The 21,676-nt window shown below is 39.2% G+C and overlaps 1 protein-coding gene across 1 annotated transcript in view; it reads right to left on the bottom strand.

Moving 5' to 3' along the window:
* Nucleotides 1-21,676, bottom strand: part of WDFY2 (WD repeat and FYVE domain containing 2) — a 63,966-nt gene that overhangs the window by 28,352 nt on the left and 13,938 nt on the right. Inside the window, exons 2-3 of the mRNA XM_033514950.1 lie at nucleotides 4,975-5,042; nucleotides 30-103 (exon numbers count right to left, since the gene is read on the bottom strand). Coding sequence (XP_033370841.1) covers nucleotides 30-103; nucleotides 4,975-5,042 — 142 coding nt within the window. The remainder of the gene's footprint in view (nucleotides 1-29; nucleotides 104-4,974; nucleotides 5,043-21,676) is intronic.

The raw sequence follows: 21,676 nt of genomic DNA, 5'->3' as shown, positions 1-21,676 counted from the left end.
TTCAACTAGAAATCTTTGGATGTACTTACTGAGATTGTACCATTGTCTAGACCTATGGACAGCCTTCTGGTTTCCGGGTTAAAAGACATGCATGAACATGGAGCTGAAAAAAATGAACATGTTGATGAAGTTAACAAAACTGAGATTCTCATTTTCTTGAAGTTCTGGAAAGCCGAAAATTAGCTAACATGCTTTATTATGCTGTGCAGCATTTTGAGCTTACCACTAGACAAGCATTAAAATAAACGTGTTCTTGCAATTCATTCAACCCTATCCTATTAGGGCATTGGAAAATAGCCATTTTCTTGTTCCAGTTGCTTATTTTTATTTTTTATTTTTTTACTATTTATCTGTAAACAAGCCTTTAATATAAGAGCAATGGTGCTGTTCTGATATAAGAGATATTTGACATTTCAGTGTAAGTCAGACATTACTTAGCTAAATAATTTAGTTTTTTACATTTACCTGAACTGCTGACAATAAAACAAAACACTATATTATGTCAGAGGCTTGCAGTAAGAAAATTCCCCAGTAGGAATCAAGGTATCAACTAACATTAAAGGCTGAGTTAAACTGTCCCCTACTCCAATTCCATCACAGACAGCACTATGACAATATCACATACTATGCTCAAAATAAAAGTTTGTATCTAAAACCAGCCATTGCTTGATTATGTTGATATTACTCTAAGAAATATCCAGATTTATCCTGAAATTGCATACAAGATGGTCACAGTATGCTCCCTCAAAGATCTGGCAGGTTTGTATCAAGGGTAAAACCAAGTTTCCCCACAAGAATTCAAGAGCTATGCTTGGTTTAATTGAAAAATTGTGAAGTTACATTCAGAAAGCAGGAATTGCCCAACACAGCAGCACGCAGCTGGGAATCCTGATGTCCCAAAAGAAACCTTCAGGAATTATTTTTGAGAAGCAATTGCCAACTGCAGCTAGGATAACAATAAGAGTGCTTTATAAACCATATTCTTCTGGTAAATATAGAGTACAATCAGATGCACTTTTAGTTCTGCTTTTCTCCCCCCTCTTAGTTTCTACTCTTTGTTGTGATTGCTCCCATGTTTGTGTCACTAACAAGCGTGGAGTCCTCTCTTTTTCAGTACTGTAATCAAGTATCTTCTCAATTTGTGTAATGTCTCTCTTAGGACTAAACAGCCCATAGCTTAGCAAATCTTTTAATCCTCGATAGTTTAATTGGCAGCAAAGCTATATGAAGAAGAAGAGTCTATGCTGAATAAAACTTGTTCCACCTTCAGTATTGACTCCCTATTGAAATGTTTCCTGAAGGACAAGTAACCATAAACAGAAAGCCCATCAGATCCACATCCAGGCAGGCACCTCAGTTTATTTCTTTCCTGGAAGGACAGACTGAATCGAATCAATGAAAAGGCTTCAGCTGAAGGAAACTGACAGAAAGGAAACAATTAAATCAGGCCTTGTAACAGTGACAAAACTTCTCTTCCCATACCTCTCCCTGGTACAAACTGGAATCATCCCTTCCAAAGGTGGTGCATTACTATTATACTGAAGTTTCTATGCCTGTAACAGAGTAAGAGTTGTAGAAAAAAATGGACAAAAACCTCTCCAATTCAAAACCTAATAAACATCAACTGAGTTTAAAAGCACTTAATGCCAGAACAGGCATATTACACAGCACATTTTAAATGCTGGACAGTATCTCTAAAGGCGATGAGCAGCTCACAAAGAAGTCATCTCAGGTAAATTAATTATTTGAAGTATGCTTTTCCTAAACACTTCAGAAGCAAATGATGCAAGCAATTGCTTGACATGATCTGATTACAAAAGAAGTAACTTCTGAATTCCAGACCTGTGTGTACACAGTCACAGCAGTGTAAAGATACTTATTTTGCTATAATCATTTTCCCAAGGGAACTCTTGAGTAACATATGCACTTAGAAAAATCATTATGTCAGCAGGAAAATTATGACCACACCAGCTACACTGATGTAGTCAGTTAAGCCACTTGTAACAAGACTGCAGCAGCTTGCTCAGGTAAAATGAAGACAATATTCAGATAGTTAAGCACTTAGGCACATTAAAAAGAGGGGAAGAAAAAAAAGAAAACAAAAACCTTAAGCTTCTCAGATATTTAAGACCCTTTAAAAAAATAGCCAGGACAAATAACAGCACTCTGAAGACTCTCTACTTCAGTACCTAGCTATGATTTGAATTTCAGACTGGAAAAAGATTGATCTGAATTACTATGGAGAACAAGCAGGATATTCCTGATGCAGAAGTCTGGCTGCATCCTTTGTCTTAAATACAGGGCAAATACACATGATTTTTGCCTTTAGAAAATGAAATATGGAGGAAAATCCCAATTACATGCTCTCAAAAGTGTGTCACCTTTATCAGAGACCGACAAAGTCAGAAGAGAAATACAGACTTTGTCCCTGCGGTTTCTGGGACCCCCTTCTGAAGTGCCTAAACATGACATAGTTTAAGACCAAAGGAGCATGTTTTGCATTGCAGTTTTTTACCCTTCTTCCTGTTCAAAGCTAAGTGTTAGTTATGAAAACCATCGTAAGACAAGCAGTGTATTATTTGTCTCAAAGACTGGATACTCCATTGTCCCTCAGTACAATAAATCCTTTACTCCATCCCACATCTGTAATAGGGTTTTTTGGTTGCATTTGGGTCTTTTTGTGTGTTTTAGTTTTGTTGGTTTTTTTTATTGGAAAAGTTTACTTGACTCTTGACCACAATTTCTTTACCTTTCATAAATTTGTATCTGCTAAGTTCTTTTTTTCATCCTGTGCCCAAAGTGAGAAATCTAATCATGGTAACACATGTCATCAAGAGTACACATCTAACCAGAGCTACATGTTCACAGAGGTCTGTTTTTAATCAGGTGGTGAGACAACGCTAGTGTGAAGGAAATGGATTAGCAAGGTTTCAATTAGAGCTATTTTCTTTCTCATAGGCTAGATGTGATGATCAAAAATATGGTCACTGTGTTGTCCAGAATTTTTTGACCACAGAATCACCCACAGGCAGGACATAAAACTTTCCCAATTAGGAGAAATCCTACCTCTATACTCAGAAGAGATCTATAATCTTGAAGTTTTTTTACCATTACATATTTAATGATTTTCCCATTCAGAATGTATTGATGACCCTTTTTGGGTGCAGAACTTGACCAAAGCACATCACTGAGTAAACCAAACTCCTCATCCTTCCCATTTCCCAGAGGACCTAGTCTGCAAACTCAGTTATTAATGCTATCTGATATAAAATCATAAAATAGATTGGGTCACACATCACCACAGTCAGTCACAATCATGTTAATAGGGTATCTATAGGTAGGACTGCCACTCACAGCTTGCTAAGAAGCACAAAGGCACCATTGTGCCTACTACATTTTTACACAGAGAAACTCTCAGCAGTCATTGTTCTTTAAACAACAAAACCCAGTAGGAACCTAAAGCAGAACACCATCAAAAAAAGTGTGATCAACACAGAAACAGACAAAATCATCATTTCCAGTCAAATGCAGAGTTGTGCAGATTCTGACTCAGAGCCCTTTCTATGACTTCCAAGCTTAAAGGCATGACTGATTGTAATTGCTTCAGCTGTTAATTATACCCGATGATTCTTGAAATTGTTGAATTAACACAATATAATTTCAGTATCTCATGCCTCAAAAGCTTACCAGCCTTCAAAGTGAAGGAGCACTGTCAAGTGGTCAAATTTATGAAGGAGCTTTGAAATAGTACCCCCTTCAGTGGAACTGGATCTACTCCATCATTTCCACTGAAGCTGTTATTACTGGCAATAACACAGCTTTGCTATGACCAGAGGAGGACCTAATGAGATTCAAAAATGCAAATGTATGCAAAAATACCACATGATAAAAGAGAAGAATCAGTGCCAAATAGCTAGAAAGATCATTCCATAACAGTTTGGCTAGGGAAAGCAAACCTCATAGGACAGGAAGACGAGGGGTCCTCCTCTCTACCAAATTGTTTTCTTAAAGCAGGCAAACACCATAGCTGCCCTAGAGTCCCATATTGATGTTTTTGTACTAAAACTGACACCTATTAAATATTTTAGTTACCATGGAGACAGATGTCTCTTCCAAATCTACCTATCTTAGCTTAAAATAATCCTTTCTCCAGACAGTATGAATACCTCCATGAGACCTGATATGTGCTCCCCAGTCTGGATTTAAGGTCAGCTTTACAAGCTTTCCAAAGACAGGCTAACCCAGCACATCTGATTGAAGCTGACTGAAGAGCATGAGCATATGCCTGCCTTCAGTGACCTCCAAAACTGTATTCCTGCACTCAACACAGGGGTTACAGCAAACAGCAAGGGCTGTCATTTCTTCAACTCTGTCTTGGAAAAACGGACATTGATCTGCAGTTTCTCAAAACATGAACACTCTCTTTGGGAGAGAAGAAATAATGGAGGGATCCATCAAAGAAATTTGGTTTTCCACATTCAATTGTAGAGGTAAAATGATTCTGCTTCTAAACTGGAAGAGCTGCCTTCCCTGTCTAGTATCCTTTCTATCATATTAGCTGTCATGGAATATTAAGTTCTTAGCAAATAAAAACATTTACCATTGCCCTCTAATGGACTTACCATACACGGTAGGAAGGGCAGAGTGATTTATACTGGAGACTTACAAAGCTTTATGGACTCCATTAGGGGTAGAATGCAAGACTGCATTTTGAGTTCCAACATTTTAAAACCTATGTTTGCTTTAAATGCTCATCCCTTGCTAACATGTCTGTATCCTTTTACTGCTGTAATCTCTGATGGCTCTCAGAAGCATTAGCATGTAACTTTGTAAAGCTTCACTGGTACCAAGAGGATTGTTCAAGAGTAACATTTGATATAGAGACATAAGCTTGCAAATGTCATAAGCATGAAGCTTCATCAAAACCACTTTGCAAATCCACGGCAGATACTGAACATCCCCCCTTATACTTACATGGCATTGCATGGTATATGCTGGGCCAGTACTGCCCACTGTCTCTCTTCAGCCAGACACGAACTGTTCTGTAAAAGAAAACACACAACATACACATGAGGAAGAATTAAAAAAATAATCAAGACTGAATCAAAGCAAAGTGGTCATGATGAATGTAGAAGATGTTCTTCAAAATTAAATTATCTTGCTGAGAGGGAAAGTAAACTTGTAAACTCCTACACCAGCCTGATACATTAGCCTCAGATTAACCCCTGTAAGGTGATGAGGGTAGACTACTCCTTGGTTCCACGGTAGCATGGTACATCTATGGTATGATGGTGCTCCTGGGTTCCATGGTAGTATTCAACATCTTGGCTGAACATATCTCAACAGTATTTGGAAACTGCCATGGCTTTTAGTTCTTTGCCTTTACAAAGACTTGAACATGACTTTTCATTCAACACTTCACGTGAGAATTTGGGATACCACAGATAGCCCAGCAGAGCACTCCTGTATCAGTGCTTCTGGTCTCTGCAGAAACCTTCCCCCTGCTCTCAGCTTAAGCCTTGGCTCATCTGCTGCCTGTTGTTTCATGGTTCTGCTGCAGGAAAATCTCTAAGAAAAAGAAGGAGGTTCTGAAATTTTCAGCTGTTTATTACCAAGATTATGTCCATTTGTGCCAAAAATGACCTCTTCATCTTCAGGGCCTTTCCCTCACCTCTGTGCACACACAATGCACACTGAAGAAGCCACTGAACACAAAGAAGCTAAACTCTTATCCTTCTCTGAAGAGGATGCCCACCCTTGCAGGTCTCCTCTGCCTCATCAGTTTGCAGCTGTCTTTGAATAGTGGCACTTAGAACCACACAGTGCTCCCTACAAACACATCAGCAGTTTCCTCTCTACTAGAAGACCTCCCCAATGTATCTCAGGATTACTTTTATTTTCTCATAATCATATCTCACTGTCATATAATAATATATTGTCAGATACCTGTTACTCAGTCCATGCCCTTCAGAGGTTTGTTGCTTGTTTCTACAGCAGAGGATCTGGATTGATGCACCATCTGGGTCATTAAATATTTATTATTTTAGCCCTCATTTTCTTGTTTTGGTCCAGTCTCTGAAGCTTCCCTGTAACTGAAGCTCTCTCTTAACTTCAGTTCATCAGTTAATTTTATTAAAACATGTCTAGCAACAGTGTCAACAGTCAAAGCAGCATTAACTTCTTGCTTGCTCCTACACTGTCATCTCACTTACAGCCACCTGTTACCTTCCTTACTGTTCCTCTAATCCTTATCTCTAATATTAACTAGAAAACTCTCCATATAGTATTGTATTCATGCTTTATTGACTTACACTGAATGTATTAACTTTCTTTAGAAAACACAGCTATCCAAGACAGCACCATGCTAGCATAGCATTTTGACCCATCACCCACCTCTATTTAGTCTTTTCCATCAAAATTACTATGCAACAACATATGCAGGACAGATCTAAAAAACTAGTGTTTCTATAAATTGCATTTGATTCTATTAAGGAAAAGCAACAAGCAAGAATGGCTCTTTCCAGTACATGAAACAGAAATACTGCATGATCATTTCTACTGCATGATCATTTTATTCAAAGAGAAAACTGCAGCCCTCTTCAGTTAGTACAAATTCACAGCTATGTCATAAGAAATGCAAGGAATATAAGAAATATATCATAATGAATATAAATTAATCTAATGCATTATATACACAAAAAATAGTCTGAATTGAGATGCCATGCATAATAAAGCAATTCAAGAACTAGTAATCTATCCTTCAAATTTCACACTAAAGGCTTCACCATCTTCCTGTATTGCATATGCCCAAAATCAGGTTTCTATTCATCTTACCCTGCATTCAAACTCCTTTTACAGCAAATAATTCTGAGACCTTGTATATTTGGGCACTACACAAGCTGAATCATTATATCTCAAGCACACACATTGAGAGGGTATGGTGTTCTAAAAACTAACACTTCACTGGTTAACAAACCCCAACGTTAGAAAGCTCTCACAAATTACTCAAAACATGTGACATTGATTCAAATTATCTCTTAAATCTGGCCTTTTTGTGTTGAACACAGAAGCAGCTCTGAAGCAAAGCAACCAAAACTTTTTATAAGGCACAATTCACCACCCAATAACAACCCTGACCCATCTTTGATCGTGAGAGGGACAGACAAATCCTTCTGTCATTTCTCCCATAGCTGACCACAGCTGTTGACCAGGAGCTCTAGAAGCACATCAGCCTCTCTGTTTCCCAAACAGACGTGCTCTTACAAATGTGTGTGTCCTTGACAAGTGAGCTTATTGTGGCAATGAATGAGTGTGCACAAAAAAAATGGGATGAATCACAGGGAGCTGAAATAACTGAATATGAAACTACCCTGAGGAAATGCACCTGTGAGAGACCTGTCCTTCTTGACCATCCCAGTCTAAGTATTTTGAATGCTATCTGTTTCAAAATCCCCAGGCTTCAACAATATTGCCTTTCCTCTCCATTTTGAGGCCGCAGCAAATAATAAATCTAGTACAACACACAAATAATTCAGCTTGCTAGGAAAGGACTGTGTAGAAGAACAGATCTTTCAAAAGCTGCAGGAAATAAAAATGAATTTTATGTGCAAAAATGACAATAATTTGAATGCTTTGGGATGGTTTTGTCATTGTTTATTAAACTGTACCCACTGGAGAATTACTAATCAATTTGACAATTACATCAATTTTAAGGCTTTCAGATGAATGATAATGAAGCAAAACATATTTTCTAGTAAAGCTTAAAACAAACAAAGAAAAAAGCTGCTGGAGGTTGTGTTAAGAGTGAAACTACTTCTACTAATATAGGCCTCTCCTATAGGTACAGTCTGTTCATTTTTTAATGTAGTCAAATATATTTCCATTCAAGGACTCAGGTGACTAAATGAGCACTAAATGAGAAAGAAAGCATTCTAAGAATAAAAATACGATGAAAAGGTGTCACCTAACTGTAAGGTGTGTGTAAAGCAACATAACCACCAAGCCAGTTCAGGTAACTCTTTAGAAAATTAAGTATCTCCCCAGTAAATGATCTGAAATAAAAGAAAAAAGATCTTGTAAACAATTTATCTAAAAATTAAGGATGATTACTATGCATGTCTTTAAAGCAAACATTTAAAATTTATATTAAGCATTAGAATGGAATTCCAATATCTATGCAGAAACTCATGTAAAAGCATGAAAATTATTTAGGAAATGATGATTCAGAATTTTTTCTTCTTAAGGTCATTGAATTAGAGAGAATGTTTTATTGAAAGAAGGAAAACCGATCTCAGTTCAGCAACCTTTTCCAGGTAACTTTTTCTCAAAGTAGATTTGGGCTGAAGAACAAACCATTATCAACTACTTAATCTGGGAGAAGCCAAGTGCTCTTAGAAGAGCACATCCTTTTTCTGCACATGTTCCACACATTTCTGTATACTTCTTTACAGAATACTATCAACTAAATGTGAAACCCAGAGCTTTTGAAGCTTCTAAAGAATGCAAAGAAAAAACCCAAGCATGAATGAAAATTAGCTTTTTTTTATGGATATCCAGCACGAAGAGTACTTGCTGCTTGCATGGTTACTGGACTTAAACAGCACCCAGCTGGGTCAGGATTCATTCTTCAGCTGCTCTAGAGTGATTCAGTCAGCATCACCATGGAAATGAGCTGTCCCTTCATTTTGTTGCCAGCGAATTGACTTGGAAAGATTTTTAGAAGCTGCCAAATCGATGGATGTTCTTCTAGTCTTTTCATAACAGAGATGATTTATTTTTAAATGAGACAGGCTATACAGAAATAATTCTGCCATACAAAAGACAGGCTATGTCTTCATATATTAAGGGGATGTGAAAATTAACGATTTTAGAAGAAAAATTGTTTCTCTCTGTTATGATGAAGAGAATGTGCCATAGGTGGCTGTGGATGTACCAGCAGGTCTCAAGAACACTGCCAGGCTGTGCAGGTGTGCAGGAGGTGGGCTTCACTTGAGCACCTACTACTCATGGAGGTGCCCATGTCAACAGCAGCACATCCACCCCAGCATGGCAGATCTGTGTGTCACCATCCACAGAAACTTATTCAGTCACTGCTGCCTCATTTTTGATAAAAACAATTTGTTCATACAAACCCAACTTTGTGCATCTAGGCTGCAGTGTGCCTCATGAAAACGTGCACAATGCTGATAGATCATCTACTCTATCCCTACTCTGGCCTGAGTGATCACCTCACTTGGAGTGAGTTTCTGTGAGTGACTCATAGCAGGGCTCCTGTCCTTTTTCCTTTGTGCCTTACATGAAGGTAAGGCAAAAGACAAACACTGGTGTTGCATACAGTACAGACATACTGATGTGTCGAAGCACTGGCCCAAGATGTTTGTATGTTGCAATACTGGGAAATCTGGGGTAGGGAGATCCATTAACTCAAGAAACAAGGTCCCTATAACACTCCACTTCTCCAGAATATGCATAAACCCACCAGTTCTAGTTTCACAGTTTAAGGAAATCTATTATGTCCATTTCCCATATCAGATCCTTCCTCTCCTGTTCAGTTTTTTTTTTTTCCTTTCTCACTTCTGTCTTTTTCAAAGTTTCTCTTTGCTGAGAGGCACTTATGTAACATTATCACTTTCATGCCCCAGACGTACACCAGAGTATAACAGAGAAGAGCTAACCCCCAACACATACAATTAACCATGTTATTTCATAGGTATATTTGGGCTTCAGGAATTGCTTTAAATGGCATTATAATGTATTTCTTATTGTTTGTACTTTGGACCATATACTGCAGGATTATTTTATCTCTTGTCTTGCCGAGTGACCAAAACCGGTAAGCATCAAATGAAATGTGAAATTATTTTTAAATTTTTATTTTATTATCTTATAGTTTTATTCTTATTTGTAGTGAGAACACAAATTATAGAGGTACAGATACTTTCAACTGTCGCTTTTAAAAGTCATCAGGCTTATTCAGAGACCCTTTGAAAATTATAGCTCCTTGGGAAAGGGAGTATGTCAACAGTGCAAATGACATGGTTAATATAAACATTTCCTACTGCCCACTGTTCTAACTAAAGAATTGATTTAACACAGTTTCAAAACAGTTTTGAAAAATGAAAAGAAATACACTTAACCATTCTGGAAAGTCCTTTAAAACACTCCTCCAGCTATTCATTGACAGAAGAAACAAAAATATGTTAGGATAATATTATATGAGCATTAGTGCAATCTGTGAGGTTTCAGGCGTATCTAATGGAGTATTAGCACATATTCTTACCATCAATACACTGGAAACTTCTTCAGTGTTGAAAAGAAACTCCATCTATTCCTAAACATCCAATAACAGACAATTCAGAAGTATTCAAAAGACATGTCTTTCTAGAAACTAAATATCTGCATTTGGGACAGCAAAAGCTCGACCTGATGTCATTAAACAAACGTGACAGTAGTAGCCTTTGAAGTCCAAGTACACCACTGATGGCTTTACTGCCTTCAGCAGCAACACACTGTCATTAGAAGTAGGATAAGGAAAATTATTTAACAACTGCATTAAACTCAGTTATATAGTACTATAAATCCCCCAACATATCTCCAGAGACTTCTGCAGGCAAGAGATGGGAAGAGGTTCTGACTTCCACTGCTCAGTGACATGGAACCCTACTGTGAATAAAGGATCTTTCATGCTTAGTGGCAGCTCATGAAATGCTGCCAGTGTACTGGAACCAGTGATGAGGAGTTTCAACTCTCCAATAAATTTTGAAAGAAAGTGTATGAAAGCAAAAATCAAAATCAGAACTAGTTTCTGGGCCAGCTTGTGTTTCAGGGAAAACAAATAGAAATGTAATAGCAGAGTGCCAAACCTGAGGCAACAAAATGACTTTATCTAACAGTCCTTATCCTATGTACTCCTGAATGAAAAGCAAAAGGAAATCAAGACAAAACCTCAGTACTCCCACACCACTCCCACCAAACCCAACACCAAAGGTGCAGGGACAGCTTCCTGTTGAGGGGAAGTGGAAGGGCAGGTACTGACCTCTTCTTTTAGGTGGCCAGCAATAGAACCTGAGGGAATGACATGAAGCTCAGTGAGGGGAAGTTTAGGTTGGATATCAGCAAAAGGCTCTTCACTCGAACAGGTTCCCCAGGGAACTGGTCCCAGCACCAAGCTTGCCAAAGTTCAAAAAGCATTTGGACAAAGCTCCTAGGCATGTTGTGTGATTCGTGGAGTGTCCTCTGCAGATCTAGGGGTTGGATTTGATGATCCTTGTGAGTCCCTTCCAAGCCAGCGTACCCTATGAATCTATAATCACTGTAGATCTGGTCTAGAGTCTTTTATATTACAAAAGGGCAGGTTCCATTTCTGAAATAAAGTGCAAGAGCTACAAGTTCAGGAAAGGGGAAAAATGTGTGGGGGAAAGATTAAAGAGTTATGAAGGATGGACTGTATTTCAGGATTGTTTTAGAGAGGTTCTCTCTTAGCAGTGATTACATAATGGCATTTCTAGAAGATATAATATCCTCATTATAACCATAGTCTTTAACTCATCATTTGGTTTCCTATAAAATGTAAGTATTTTAAATAATGATAGCAATCCCGACTCTGTATTTCTCAAACCCTGCAACAAAGCCACAGGAGCGGTAAGATCTGACTTTAAGGGGAACCTGGGCCAGCTCCCAATAGTCAGCACCTTTGACATCCTGCTGTTGTATCCAAAACACTGCTGCCATTGTCACCAATCCAGAAACCCTCATGCACAAAGCTCAGAAGTACCAGAGAAACAGGATCATGGCAAGGGAGGTGAACCAAGCAAGGACTTTACACAGTCCTAGATGTGAGCAGCACAGGGAGCACACCAAAACCCATGTGGAGGCAGCTGGATCTCATAGTAGTAATTCAGGCACCAGATGTGAGGAAGGAAGGAATCTCATGAGCACTTGATCATTCAAGTGCATTGTCAATCCCAGTAATTATAAAAAAAGTGATATAAAAAAAAAAAAAAACATTGCACAAAACACAGTGCCAAGCAAGCAGGCAGATGGACTAAAAGGCAGGATTTTTTTCACACAAAGCATACTAAGCAAACTATTCTTAATAAGATGTTTCCCCATTTAATTCATGCTGCTGTAACTAAATACAGATGCACATTGCGTAATAGAGAAAATGCCAAAGTTTTGGTAGGTTATATGCAGCTAGAGGATTGCATGGGTTTCTCAGGGTGTTATACTCATCAGTTGTACTTAGACCTCAGAGAAAGTGACACCATTTTATTTAACACAGCTTTGGTTTACATAGAATGCTTTTTGGGTATTTTGTGGGAAATGACTAAAAAACAAAGATTCATAGGAGACAATATTAGGAGAAATTATACTGACATGACAGCTTTACTACTCAGCTACGAAACATTTTCCACCCATTTTTCAGTTTTCTGGACAACAAGCAATACAGTTCAGTGACTTTTCCAGTTACCCGAGTACACATGCCTAGGAGCAGTGAAAGCCCTGCTCTTCAGGCATGGGACAAAAACCAGATTCTAACCAGTTTCCACTTCAGAAACTTTGATCAAGTTGAGACCCAAAAAATGAACCATAAGTCACAACCACAGAAAAATACTCTGTTACACTGAGGTTACTAGAACAATGTTCAGAGAGCCAAGCTGCCTCAGGTCTTCAGCAGCTCCACAAATTCTCATTGTGTGTCATAAGAAGCAGTATGTAGTGATGTAGTGATGTAGTAGTGACTACACCACATTCCAGCTGTAGGGAAGCTAACTTTTTCTACAAATACGGGTAAATGCAGGACGGGAATTCCCAGTGAGCATCAGCCTACAGCTTTGGAAAGAATTAAAAAACAAGTGCAACATCACATTGGGACATTTTTCCAAGTAAACTTTCAAAACCACCTTCCCCATTAAAAACTGCACACCAGTCTTCCTTACAGATCTTTGGGGTAACAAAATGACCTTCATCTCCCTCTTACTTACGAACCTCCTTCACCCATACCCAAACGATTTCCCTTCCAGAACAGATGCAGCTTTGGAGCTGCCTGTACTGATCAATTCCTGTTTGCATTCAGGAAGCATAAACACACAACCTTTTGAAGGTAATTGCATTGGATGATTTAATTATTGCAATCCAATTACTTTCACCTCCTTCCCACATTCAAATGTTTCAGTAATGGAAGTTATTAGAAAGATCCTCATTAGATTAAAATACAGACCTGCTATGCAATAAGTGACTCAGTGGAACCATGCTAAAAATACCCAATGGATCCAGAATTTACAAAAAAACCCCTCTCCTACACCCCTCTAAACTGCCCATGTAGCAAACGTGAAGAACTAGAACCCACCAGGTCACTGTCCTGCTTCCAGCTGCCTGGTTGGAACATCTGTCCTGCAAAACACAACACTGTTTTTTTGCTCCAAAACTCCTACTGGCTATCAACTTAGTGATATTTTTTAAGGTATGCATGCTTCACTCTGCATAAAAATGAATGCATTATTCAACTGATAAAAAAAGTGGATCTGTGAACGCTGAACATAGTAATTTTTAATATATATACCCCCAGTACGGCATTTTCTAATAAATCACAGTCACATAAAGTTAATCTATAGGAGAAGATTGATATTTGATCCCAAGCACTAAATTAAGTCATACCCTTAGGCCTCAACTTATTTTTCATATAAATGTTTGGTTAACTATCCAGTGTAACATCTATTAAATTATGCTTCTACTGCAGAGGAAGGAAGCCACATTTCCACATGCATAGGATGATGCCCTCTCTCAACATTTTAATTTCTAGACCTAGGTCATCTGCATCATTCACTGCGAAAGAATAAATTAAATAATTAACTACTTCACTGCTTCTTGCAAGATATCTGATGTATTAAACAAGAGTGTAACCATTCATTAAAGATATTTCAGAATCCTGGAGTAAGGAAAATAGGCTCCCAGATGCAAAGACGGAAGACCACGCACAAGTTCTAAAAGTGTTATTTTATCTTGACAGTGTATTTACTGCATTCAGTCAGAAAGCACTCAACATTTAATTCATTTAACAAAGTTATAAGGGAAATCCTGTGTATCTTGGATTTTGAGAAAATCATCATATCCCAATGTAGATAAACTCTTTTTGAAGCTAGAAGCTATTAAGTCTCAACATACACCGATTTCCCCAAAATCATTAACTCTCAATGTGCACATTTATTTCTGTTACTATATGAACTATCATTTTAATTGATTGCTTCTCTGATTTTATTCTTTGTGGAAAAAAACAAACCCAAACCAAAACAACTTTGAGGGGCTTTTCTGTATAGCATTAATTTTCTTCACAGTAGCTAGCATGGGATTGTGATTTGATTTGTGCTGAAAACAGGGCTGATAATATTGAGATGTTTTTGTTAATGCTGAGCAGGGCTTACACTGAGCCAAGGCCTTTTCTGTCTCTCATCCCACCCCATCAGCGAGTGGGCTAGGAGTCAACAACAAGATGGGAGGGGACGCAGCTGGGACAGCTGACCCCAACTTACCAAAGGGATAATTCCATACTACATGGTCTCTTGATCTGCATATAAAGCTGGGGAAGGAAGAAGGAAGTGGGGGATGTTTGGAGTGAGGACATTTTGTCCTTACAAGTAATGGTTACATACAACGGAGCTCTACCTTCCTGGAGATGGCTCAACACCTCCCCTACTGATGGGAATTAGTCACAGAATTCCTTGTTTATCTTTGCTTGTGTGCCTGTCATTTGCTTTGCCTATTAAACTGTCTTTATCTCTAGCCATTTTCTCAGTTTCACTCTCCCGGTTCTCTCCTCCATTCCACCATGGGGGGACTGAGTAAGCAGCTGTCTGGTGTCTAGTTGCTTCCTGAAGATAAACCATGACAAAAACCCAAACCAAAACCCAACTCCAATACCCATACTGTATAGGTAAATTCCTTAGCCAATAAATAGGACAATCAGCTTGTTACATGCAGCTGAAGGTGCTAAAAGCTTACTGAAACACCCTGCATAAGAAAATACAGGCTTTTGGTTTTTAAATACTGCTGAACAATTACACCACTGTTTTTTCAGAGACAACAAATACTTCTATTTGGAACGTATTTGTGTGCTCTTTGCCACACCAAGATGCCCCTGCAAATGCTCTCCTTGAGGCATCAAGGACTTTCTGCAGAGGAATCACATTTCCAGTTCCTCCAGCTGAACTTGAACAATGATTCATGGGTGATAAAATGTTCCCTCAGCTTTTCTGCTCATTGCCGTTTTCCTCTCCGGGCAGCCTGACTCAGATATTTTCACTGTCCTCACACAAACAGAACTCCTACAGGCTTTGCTCTTCTAGAGGAGGAAAGAAGCCACTCTGCTGCTCTGACCCAGCAGGACAACTTTGGCTGGGGAGTCTCAGTACTCTGGGAAGGAAACCAGCAAGGTCAACAGAATTAGCATCAGCAAAAGGGGATGAAGGAAGCAGGGCAAAGCTATGCAAACCAAACCCTGTCCTGAAAGATTTGTACAATAGCTGCAAAGGAACTGTAGCCCTGAAGTGCTTTAACAAGGGCTCTCAGATTTCTTCTTATCATGCACACTGCAGTGTGTTGTGAAGTGCCAGCAAAGCCCAGCAAAACCCAAACTTCTGACTCTAATTTTCAGGCAATCTGGCATTCCAAGGGTCTAAAAGACCAACTGGGGGTTGCATGGGAGATGGAAATCAACAGAATTAAACAGAAACCATCTTCAAACCTTTACTGTGAGACTGATTGTTCCACCCCAAACTTTAGGTTTTATTTTTTAAAAAAATCTCTCTCAAACATGCAGGGCTTCTTTACATCCAGCAGCTTCTTTCATACGGCATAGTTGCAGCTTTTCCATTCTTCAGCATTCAACTTCATACTGTAGTAATTTTATTCTATCATGTTTAAAAAATAGTAAATTTCAACTTTGAAACAGCAAATTTCAATGAACATCCTCTTGCTCTCCTCCTATGAGACTAGAAGTCTGTTGTCTCTACCTTCTCCTCTGGTTAGTTGCTGTGTATACTCATAGAATTTCTTACATGCCTCCTCTTTAAGGTAATCAATCTTTCCAGCCTCTTGGGAGAGCTGCTCTAGTGTTCTGTTCCCCTTACCTGCTTTCCAGTCCCTCTAATAAGACAATATCCTGTCATCTTCTGTACTAAATGCAGCAATCCAGACTCAGACAAACCTGCTAAATTATAAGAGCATTATCATTCTCTTTATCCATCTTCTTCCCGTATGTACCCTAGCAGTGTTTATTTGCAGCAGTTGTACAGTTTCTATTCATGCTGGCAGGATTTAGAAACTCACAGACTATGGATGAAAGAGAAAAAAATATATTTATCAATATTAGATTCTCTCTGCAATACACTGCTATCCACTTAGTAAGCTCTCCTGCCCTTCACATCTCTCCAGACCCAATCAGCTTATCTTCTAATTTGGGTTAGACAGTTAGTCCAGACTGTTAGGGAAAGTAACAGAGCATTTGTCAGCCACAGCTCTCAGGGGCAATCCCAGAACCACGTTTCTGGCAAGAGAGGTGGAAAAAAAATGATAAAGGAGAGCAATAGGCAGAGACTATCAAATACCAAGAAAAACCTTGACCCTTTGCATCAAACTTTCTCCTTTTGAAAGCAGGACAGGAAAGCCATATCTATTGCAGCCATGCTGGGAAGACACATGACCATCTCTCCTCAGGTACAAAAAAAATACATTCTTTAAATATGTGAAATGGTGCAACATATTGCAGTGCAGTCTTGTAAAGATGCTTGGTGGAACAGTGTCCTGATAGGGGACCACTGCTTAGGTGGTAATTACAATAAAGGTGTCAGTATTTATAGATTTAAAGGAAACAGGGATTCAAGACAGAATAATTTCAAAGCAAGGATTTTCAAAGTCATTGCTGATTTAAATAGTGGACAACTCCACATGATCACTGGGAAAACCTGATCAACTTTCCCTATCCTGAATAAAGATGAAGTTCCTCACCAGAGAGCTAAAGACCACCTCCTTCCAACCCCCCTGCCATAGGCAGGGACACTTTTCACTAGACCAGGCTGCTCAGGGTCCCATCCAACCTGGTCTAGAACACTTTCAGGGATGGATGCATTTGCATCTGTGGATGCTGCTTTCCAGAAGAAGGCTACTAGTTAGTATAGGCATGGGCAGCACAAAGAAAGGTGTCTGAAGTTACGACCTGGCCTCTTCAAGGGCCATTGGAAGCAGAGAATGGTAGCAAATGGAAGCACACAAGATCTGTTGCTGACCTTGGCAGAGGACACTAGATTTTAGATGGTAATACAAGAGAGAAGACAGCTAGAGACAACCCACTGGGCTAGTAAATCCTTGTGCTATTAGGTAAAGCATAAAATCAGCTCACAGCATCTGCTGGGGAAAAAGATGAGCTAAGATGGGGTAAAGGCAGTAAATAAGAGAAAGGTCCTTTTTGATCCTGTGGCCTTGCAGGCTCAGCACTGTCTGAAAAACTAAATCATGTTTGTAATTCTGGCTCAACTTTTTTGCAGGTCAGACAGGATTGCTTCTTACACAGAGGGCAGGGAGGGGAGGAACAGCTTTCCTTACAAACAGTTAAATTACTATGCAAAGAGACAACATGTCCAGTTACCTCAAGCCACGAGAGACATGTCCCACAGACTAAAACCCATTCTGTTGGTTTCAAAATCCATGCGTGTTCTGCTGTGTCACGTAGTTCCTCCTCCCACTCTCCTGTCCTGGTATCTGAGACATGCTGAAAACACCCAGGTGGAATGACCTGACAGTCCAGTAAGTCTCTTCCACATGTCGTATCTAATAGAAGTAAATTGTGTCTTATCAGGCACACACAGTGAGCTTTGGAGGGATGTATGCAATTTGTGAGCAGTTATCAAGAAATGTAAATCATTAACAATCCGCAACAGATTAAGCAGTTTACTTAATTGAGAGATGTCACAACTACCGAGCATCAGAGGCAGGCACTGCACATGGAGGCCAGTATTTAGAATCAATTTTTATTCCAGTTGGAGGGGAAGAGGCAGCAAATATTATACAGAGCTGTTCTGTGGACAGGATCTGGCCCCTAAAACAGATCAGATGGACAGCTTGCTCTAAAATAACACCAACAGACAGGAACAGCAAGTTTACAAGAAAGACTGAGCAGTTACAACTTTGAACACTGCAGTGAACAAATGGGTTGCTTTGGAAATACACATATATCTATCATCTACACTGGAAAATGGAAATAAATAGAAGCTAACAAAGGCAACCATATCATTCCACAAATGCATCTTTCCCCCTGGCACTGTACCTTTAAAATACTTGCTTCACACTCTTAAGTCTGAAAGATCAAGGTTTGTCTTTGCTTTTCCTACTCACTTTTTCTTTTCTTTCAGATAATTTATTGGTTTTGTTTGATCCATTTTTGAAAGGAAAATATTTCTGTAGCAGGAAACAAAGGTTCATGGTATGGCAGCTACATGCTAATTAAAAAGCCAGTGAATGCTGAGGATCTGTGTCCCACCTTTCCCAGTGGTCAGCCATTAACTCTGTTTAGAACATAGGGACCAGAGAAGACAATCCAGTAGTCTACTTCCAAGCCACGCACTTAAAAGCTTAGAGACATTTTTCTGTACTCCCATCAGTTCTCCCACACTGTATCTTCCTCTGGAAACCCTTCATTTTTACACACATTTCAAACACGCTATTTCTCTCCCCAGAGTTTTGCATCTGGTTCAACAAGAGCTGACAGCGATTTACAAGTCCTGCTAGACTTAGCCTTTTAAAATTACTCACGCTGTTGGCAAGAATTTAAGCTTCAGATGTGTATGTGTTTGTGGGAAAGGCGCAGATACTCCCTTTGCATCCCTGTTTTCCCGTTTTCAGGAACACCCATTAACCAGCAGATATGAGGCTACCAAGGTCACCTCTCCCTGGCAGTAGCAAGCCTTCAGCATTTGCACCCCGACAAGCAACTGCAGAGGTAGCCCACCTTCCTCCTTGAGCAGCTCATGTTCCCCTCCTCACCAACTCAGCTTTGAAGCAGCCAAGACAAAGGCAAATACTGCCATTCTCCCCACCCACTGCAAATGAAAGACTCTTCCCATTTGATTTCCATATCTCTACTACTTGTAGCATCCCCTCCCACTCCCTCATGCCTGGGACGCATCACACATCCACCATTTCTCAATTACTCATAGCAATTCACTCCATTTTAATAATATTTAAACAGGTTTAAAAAAACCTAGTAATAAAGTGGGAAGTACTGTGGACTGCTGCTGGACCACAGAAGCACAGAGGAGGCATTTCAGGTTTTCAGAAGGCAACACTTGGCAAATAAAACCAGCTAAACACATTAAACGCCTTTTCACACCACCAATGCACAAGGTGTTTTTTACCAACTTCTGGTGTCAACCATTTTCCTGATCCAAGCTGCCCCATTTCACTTTCATATCAGCTGACTTGGATATTGATATTTAACAGCATTAGCAAGGATGTGCAGCTGCTCCAAGTTCATGTGGGAAGGAGACAGCCTGCCTTTTTTGAATTCCAAATTGATAAGAGGAGGGTCACTGAGAGAATTAATAAGCAGGAAGATGAGGAAATGAGAAAGTGAGCTGAGAGGACTTAGAATACGAATGGGAAGCACAGCAGTAGGGAACAGGATATAAAGTACAAATGATACAGTAGGGATGGCAGCAAATGTCTGGTTCAGCAACACTCAGACAAGGAAGCTGAAAGGGCACGGTGTTTTGCTAATAACAGGTCCATCCAAATGGAGGGAACAGGCTGAAGACAAACACTTCAAACCCCGAGTCTCTCCCACCACCCCCATTACTGTGGGCAGCTTTGCGCGTGTCGATTGTCTCTCACCAAAAGAAAGGGGAGAAGTCCAGCCCCACATGGTGCATTTAACAAAGCAGCCTGGTGATGTACAGGACAATGAAAACTTTACAGCTGCACTCAACAGCTACCCTGCAAATCTGGAAATTGGAAAGTATTTCTCACATTAAAGCTTTTCCCCAAAGTGCAGTTGCACTTACCTTGATACCTCACAAATACTAAATTCTTGGTCTGTTACTTGGGACACTAAATCCTTTAGGCTCTGTTTGCTTTTAACAGACAGGGATTGGTTTTGCATTTAAGACAAACAAAGGTTCACTATCTATCACTGTGAAATAATCATAGAGAAAAATAAACAACAGCTCAAAAAAGGAAGTTATGACCTTACAGGCCATCTGAATTCAATGTCAAGTGTTTTTTCTCCCCAACTGCACACTGCAAAATGTGTATATCTTTTAAGGAAGAGAAAAGGCTCCACTTCTCTTGTTTTCCTCTGCAGTGTTCATGGAAAGTTGCAAGACTCAGCCCTGGCTCTTAAATTCCTACTCTCTTTTCTTCCCCAACTTGAGTCAAGTTATTACTGGGCCTTAAGAATGAAATATTTTTCTTTTCAAAGCAGCTTAGTTTTTGAATAAACAAACACACTTTTTTTGCAAGTGAATCAAACTTTGTCCTGTTTAGAAAGCATTTACAAAAATGACTATTAGTGAAAAATAAAAACCATGTGTTTGAGATGCTTCTAAATCAGTCCTGGACATACAGAGAAAGCAATGCCACAACCCAGTTCCATGAGAGAACTTAAGACACTGATACCAAACACCAACAGGTCTAAGGTTAGAGCACAGGTGTGGCAGTTCTGCTTCCACTATAGAGGTAGATAGTGAAAAATGGGATTCTCACAAAACACCAGAGTGCAAACCAATCCACACTATACAAGCTTATCAAAGATGAAGCAGTTGCATTTTTTTCATAGCATTAAGACTGAATATGCACTGACTGAACAAGAAGTAAACCTCTGTGCAAGGCAGGATGGATAATCATACATTCATCCCATTATTTTCCCTCTCCAAGGAAGCCTTTCCATTTAAACTTTCAGCTTTAGCAGATATTTTTCCTATTTTTTTCAGATAATACATAAACATATCATGCTGCCAAATAGCAACACCAGTGTCACTCTGATTTGATTTCAGAAAAGAATATCAATTTAATTTCACAGGAAGGAGAGAGCTAAGTTAGGTATCTTGTTCTGCTTATTTTTGTTACCACTACATAATTGATAGCTACGTGTAATTTAATTTAATTTGACTCAAAATATGCTTCCCTCTCTTAGTCTGTGGTCAAAATTGTTGTTTCTACAAGATTTTATGCAATGGAGGCCAAATAGAATTTCTATTTGTGTCCAAAGTAAGTCAGTGCAATATTGTGGTACAATAAAAACAGCAGAGTTTGTAGAAAACTACTATAAAGATTATTGCAAAACTCTTATGTCTCAGGTATTCCAGGCATACATGATTTAAAGGAAATTTTGTTGCTTTCTTGATCCTTCAATGCCTTAAAAAAGCAATCATAATCTTATAACAACTTAGGGCTGGGCTAAAATACTCTGACACTATTTCCTCAGTACCAGAGGACCTGTACCAGCGAATTTCACATCAACAATCCTGAGAACAGTTAAAGTAATATTAAAAATTAAACAAGAAACTTTTCATAGAAAACACAAAGGCTCCTACAATAACCCACTCCACACAAGAAAAAAAACCTAGAATAGATGAATTCCTTCACAACTCCAGAGGGAACAACAACATACTGTGGAAGACAAGGCAAGTCCAAC

The sequence above is a fragment of the Parus major genome, chromosome 1 (assembly GCF_001522545.3).
Source record: "Parus major isolate Abel chromosome 1, Parus_major1.1, whole genome shotgun sequence".
Classification (NCBI taxonomy): domain Eukaryota; kingdom Metazoa; phylum Chordata; class Aves; order Passeriformes; family Paridae; genus Parus; species Parus major.
The sequence above is the reverse complement of the archived record's forward strand: the minus strand, read 5'-3'. Positions and strand labels throughout refer to the sequence as shown.